Here is a 5,946-nt window from a genome sequence, read left to right as displayed (position 1 = left end):
CCTGACACTGCGAAAGTAAGAACCTGAGACTAGATAGTTCCTGGGCCTAGGGGGAAACCTTATTATTGGAGTAAGGAAATAAAGCAATACAATGACTCCCAATGGCATACTGCCTCTCTCAACCCACATCAGAGAAGCTTCTACCAGAAGTAGATGGAAATTAACACAGAGACACAAAACTGGACAATGTGAAGAGAGTAAAAGACATTGGAACACTCAGTTCTAAATGAGAGGTCTTCATTAAACCTTCCCTGGAGGCTCAGGGATCTATGTGGAAGAAAAGGTATAAAGACTGGAAGAGTCAGAGGTGGTGAATGACTCCAAGGAAACAGTGTCTTTCAAACACAGCATGACTAGTGTACAAAGGAACTAACAGAGACTATAGCAGCATGCACAAGATCTGCACAGGTTCAAGCAAAACAGTTTGCCAGCACTGTGAGGGGGAAGTGGGCGTTGGGCCCCACTCCTAATCAAGAAGCTGTTATTCTATTATTTTGTTAAAATAATTTCTGTGCTTTCAACTTGGGTTTCTTCTCCTTCCTCTATGCCTATTGTTCATAGTCTTTTCATGTGTCCCAAGTTTCCTGTATATCTTGTGCCTGGATATTTTTAGATTTAATATATTTTTTTGGTGAGCTTTCCACTTCTCTATTGTCCTCAAGATCTAAAATTCTCTCTTCAATGTCTTGTAATCTGTTAGTAAGGCTTACTTCTGAGACTTTTGTTGAATTCCAGGGTTTTTCATTTCAAGTTTTAATTCATTTTGGGTTTTCTTTAGTGATTCTATTTCCACTTTCATAAGTCAAGCTGTTTTCAACATTTTATTCAACTATTTGAGTTTTCATTGTCTTCATTAAGGCATTTTATTCACTTCCTCTTTAAGGTCTTTGAACATGTTTATAATTGATAGTTTGAAGTCCTGGTCTTGTGCCTCAGCCAAATGGCTTATCATAGGGATTATTGCAATAAGGTTGTTGGCTTCTGGAGAAGGCACATTGTCTTGGTTGTTCATATTTCTGTTTTGTGTTGTAATTTAGGCATTTGGAGCTATGATGTTTGTGATTTTCTTGATGCAGTTACCTGGTCTCATCTTTGGTGTGTTTGTTTTCATTTTTTGGTTGCTTTGCTCCAATCGGACAGGTTGTGGACCAGAAGAATGATGCTAGCTTCTCAGTCTTTGAGTTTCACTGGGTTTTAGGATTCAGACCCCAGCTGTTACCAGGTCTGGAATAATAGTTGGAACTCTGGGTTTCAACTCCAAGCAGGCTCAGATTGGTTCAGAGGTTTGGTTGAGCAATAGGCTAGTAGGAAAGTGAGGGACTCTGAGTCTGAAATTCTCTTAAGCAGGACTTGGAGTACTTCTCCAGGAAATGTGGCAGAGATACCTTGTTTCTGGTTATGGACAGCAGTGAGTCTGAATTGAATGGAGGTGGCCTAGGAGGAAAGGCTAAACAGGCATGTAGTAGCAGATCTAAGAGGACTCTGGAGAGACCAGGACAGCGGAAGGGTAGAGGGCACAGGTAGTCTACCTGGGTCACAGCCAAGTATAGTGTGATGTCCTTCATAGAGAAGTGATTCTTCAGAATAGGCAGGAAGTCACAAAGGAATGAAGATGGGCTTGAAGAAATGGCTGAAGTGGGTAGCAAGGAAGAACTAGGACAGTGGTTCTCTTTCTGAGGGTTGTGACCACCAGAATATACATATTTATGGTGGACTTAGAAACTGAAAGGTCACACAGTAGCAAAATTACAGTTATGAAGTAGCAATAGAAATATGTGCTTTCCGATGGGCATGACCTACAGGATGAGAATAGTTGAAATAGGGGACCCTAGGCCCACACCAAAAGCCTAACTCCCATGTGAATGGGGGTGAGCTGTGATAGAACTTGGATCTTACTGAGTCTTTCAGTGAAAATCCCCTGGCTTGGCATGTCTGCACACCTTACCCATTAAACATGCTATTGGGTCTGAAGTCTTCTTCTAGCCCACATTGTCTTTCATAGAAACTTACAGACATAATAAATAGTGATGATACCTAGCCAAGAACAATAAAACTCTTTGTGGAGCTTCAGTCAAGCAAAAACAGATGTCTCACAGGTTCTGTTAAGAGTTCCATTCTTCATTCCTTCCTGTGCTTCTTGTGTGCACTATTATCAGCTACAGGAGGTAACCAAGGTCATGTGCTAATATCACATCTTCCTTCATTGGCCTCTTAACATCATTTTGTACCTTCCACAACAGATTCAGTTCTGTTTTTCCTACCTACCACGCTGCACAGACATTCACATAGGCATGTGTCTATGTAGTCAGTGACCACAGGACCCAGCTGCTAAGGCAGTGCCTGCCTCAGCTATCAATGCTCTAGATCAGGCTACCCCACCCTCTTACCAAGTTCCTTCCTCAGTCTCCTTTTAGTCACTCATTACACAAGGAAATGTTAAGAAATACTGCTTGAGGATCCATTGCTGTTTATTTTAAACTTTAAGAAAATTAAATCAAGATTTCCATTTGCTGGTTACAAAAATAATACAAATAAGAAAATTACTATCCAAGTTCAATAGGAGAAGTACCCTAAAATAACTAGTGAATTTATTATAAAACTGAGCTTTTCTGATTTTGATTTTTTTCTGCTATAATTATTAGAATTTGTGGATAGTGCATCAGCTCCTTTCCTGATGTTCTGTCCTAACATGGAATTGCCACTTCTCCATTATGATGTTTAAGTCTGTGTTTGTCAATTTTCTCTGTCAATTTTAGGAGTTCCTTTAGTGAGTGCAAGTCTTGCCTTTATGCAATAAATTCTCATCTTCTGGGAGTCTCTCATTTCTTCCCTGAGAGCACATTTAAACAAATATATATATAATTTTATTAAGTTATGTAATTTTTCTTATTTGTTTCTTGTTTCTCTCTCTCTCTCTCTCTCTCTCTCTCTCTCTCTCTCTCTCTCTCTCTCTCTCTCTCTCTCACTTTGGTTTGTCCAGACAGGGTTTCTCTGTGTAGCTCTGGCTGTCCTGGAACTCACTCTAGATCAGTCTGTCCTTGAACTCAAAGAGATCCACCTGCCTCTGCCTCCCTGAGTGCTAAGATCAAAGGCATGTACCACCACTGCCTGGCACATTTTTACCTCTTAAATTGTTATTAGCAGTTGTCATCGTATAAAGGAATAGGTTTCATTATGACATTTTCATACAAGTACATCATTTATTTTGATCATTTTTACAACATCCCATATTATTGTACTTTAGTATTGATTCCATTTCTTGCTTATTTTCTTGATGGCTCCTGCATTCATTCATTGTGAGAGAAACCTGTAGCCTCAGATATGATCCAGATACAGAAAGCTCAGAAAAACAAGCTAGAAAACACACCCAAGAGGATTCATTAATTTACCATTCCCTAGACTAATGTTTCCAGGGGAGACCATTTCAGCTGGTAGGTAATTCTCTCTGAAGACAGCAATAGAAGAGGCAAGAGAGGACGCCACAAGCTTAGAAAGCAAAGTAATGTGCTTCTCAACAAAGCCTCAGTTTACTTTTGTCCTTGGGTGCATTTAGGTGGGGCCCTTCGGACATCTCTTCCAATTTCTACTTTCTTTCATACACCTTTGATCATTGATACAACAGGGAAACAGGAATAAAGAAATCTGAACATCTAGACCCAAGACAAGTTGCATGAATGATGTGGAGCTAGAGGATTTCCTTCTATGCAACCTGTTAAACAGAAACAGTTTCTACTCATTCTCGGGTGTCAGAACTGGAAGACATCTTGATCATAGGACACTAACCAAAGAATGTTAGCTGCCTGGCTGCCTCCATGTCTGTCTCCAGAGAACGTCTGTAGATTAAAGGAAGGATAACAACCCTGACACCTGACATTATAAGAATTCCTCCCATACATACTTAACCAACTTAGCAAAACAAACCAGTTATGTACCACTGAAAAACCACTTCTGCCCTCCTTTCTACTGAATACCCTCCATCTTCATGCAGCTGAAGTGGAGCAGAAGTGGTCAGGCAGCTAGCCCTCTCATCACCTGAGGTAAGGAATTTTTCTCTAATTTAATTAAATGTGTAGCCTGTTAGCATGTTATGGCAATATAAAGAGTCCAAATCAGAACTTAAAGGCTTAAAGTACAGTATCCGATTTGCTCTTGCTTTGAGTTCCATTGTCATTTCAACTGTTCTGTTTTAGGATTGATAAAGGCATGTTCAGACCCCACAAGTACATTCATCTGCTTTGTTGTAAATACACATTACTTTACACTGCAGGAATAGTACAACAGTTTTTGCAAAGATGCCATTGCATAATGCTTTAGTAATAGAAATGTGCTATGTGCTCTACTAGAACATGTATGTGCAGTGATGTACTAGTATATCATTGTGTGCTCCTTACTAGTACTTCTATGAGTGCTGATGTCATCTGTCCATGAGTTCTGCTGTAGTGTTGCACCCTGTGTATTTCTGTAACAATATATCTGTGTATGGCTGTACTCAGACATCTATGTGTTCTTCTTCATGAGATCAAAGTCTAGAGCTGAGTTATTCCTTTCCAGTAGTAATTTCAATACCCATCTTCAGAGGTTTTATTAAGATAAAATTAAAAGTCGGGAATTTGAATATCAACAAGGAAATTTATTTATACATGAGAAAGAGAGCATTTTATTATTGGAGTCTCAAGGTGCTAACATAAAAAATTAGGTCTATATTAATAAAATTTCATTGACTCATCTGCTTCTAGGTAACTAAAGATATCATTCAAAATGGAATTCTGGAACTCCACCTTGGGAAGTGGCTTCATCTTGGTGGGGATTCTGGATGACAGTGGCTCTCCTGAACTGCTCTGTGCTACAATCACAACCCTGTACACATTGGCTTTGACTAGCAATGGACTGCTGCTCCTGGTCATCACCATGGATGCACGGCTCCATGTGCCCATGTACCTTCTACTTGGGCAGCTTTCTCTCATGGACCTCCTCCTGACATCAGTCATCACTCCCAAGGCTATCATGGATTTTCTGCTCAAAGATAACACTATCTCCTTTGGAGGTTGTGCCTTTCAGATGTTTCTAGAACTGGCACTGGGTGGTGCAGAGGACCTCCTTCTGGCCTTTATGGCCTATGACAGGTATGTGGCCATTTGTCATCCTCTGAATTACATGATCTTCATGAGGCCGAGTGTCTGCTGGTTTATGGTAGCCACATCATGGATCTTGGCATCCCTGATGGCCCTAGTATTTACCATCTACACTATGCAGTATCCCTTCTGCAAATCTAGGGAGATCAGACACCTGTTCTGTGAGATCCCTCCATTGCTGAAGCTGGCGTGTGCAGACACATCCACATATGAGCTCATGGTTTATTTGACAGGTGTCTCTGTGTTGATTCTCCCTCTTGCTGTTATCCTGGCCTCTTATGTGCGAATTCTTTTCACTGTACTTTACATGCCCTCACGTGAGGGCAGGAAGAAAGCCCTTGTCACCTGTTCTTCCCACCTGATTGTGGTTGGGATGTGGTATGGGGGTGCTTCCTTCATGTATGTTCTTCCCAGTCAATTCCACAGTCCCAAACAAGACAATGTCCTCTCTGTTTTCTATACTATTGTCACTCCAGCTCTGAATCCCCTCATCTATAGCCTGAGGAATAAGGAAGTCACTGGGGCTTTAAGGAGAATTCTTGGAAAATGGTTGTTGCCAACCTAATCTACTTTCTAGGTAGTTCTTTCTAATAGCCACCTTCTAAACTTCCTCCTCAGTCAGATTTCAGCTATGAATGTAATACTCCTGGATAAATCAAGTCAGTAAAAAGCGTAGCTGTTTATTTTGAAGTACAGGAATTAAACTACTCTGGTTAAATACTGTGTGAATCTTTTCTCCATGAGATATTTTATCAGATAATTACCCAGATACAACCTCAATGCATATTTATGTGAATTATTCCACTTTGGATTC

The 5,946-nt window shown here is 40.4% G+C and overlaps 1 protein-coding gene across 1 annotated transcript; it reads left to right on the top strand.

The window, feature by feature from the left end:
- Positions 1-4,758: 4,758 nt before the first annotated feature.
- LOC128094682 (olfactory receptor 2AG1-like) lies at positions 4,759-5,697 on the top strand. The gene has a single exon (XM_052713163.1). The coding sequence runs from the start codon at positions 4,759-4,761 to the stop codon at positions 5,695-5,697; it is 939 nt and encodes a 312-aa protein (XP_052569123.1).
- The last annotated feature ends 249 nt before the right edge of the window (positions 5,698-5,946 follow it).

The sequence above is a fragment of the Peromyscus californicus genome, unplaced genomic scaffold (genome assembly GCF_007827085.1).
Source record: "Peromyscus californicus insignis strain IS unplaced genomic scaffold, ASM782708v3 Scaffold_4__1_contigs__length_199733344, whole genome shotgun sequence".
Taxonomy (NCBI): domain Eukaryota; kingdom Metazoa; phylum Chordata; class Mammalia; order Rodentia; family Cricetidae; genus Peromyscus; species Peromyscus californicus.
This window is presented reverse-complemented; position numbering and strand designations above follow the sequence as displayed.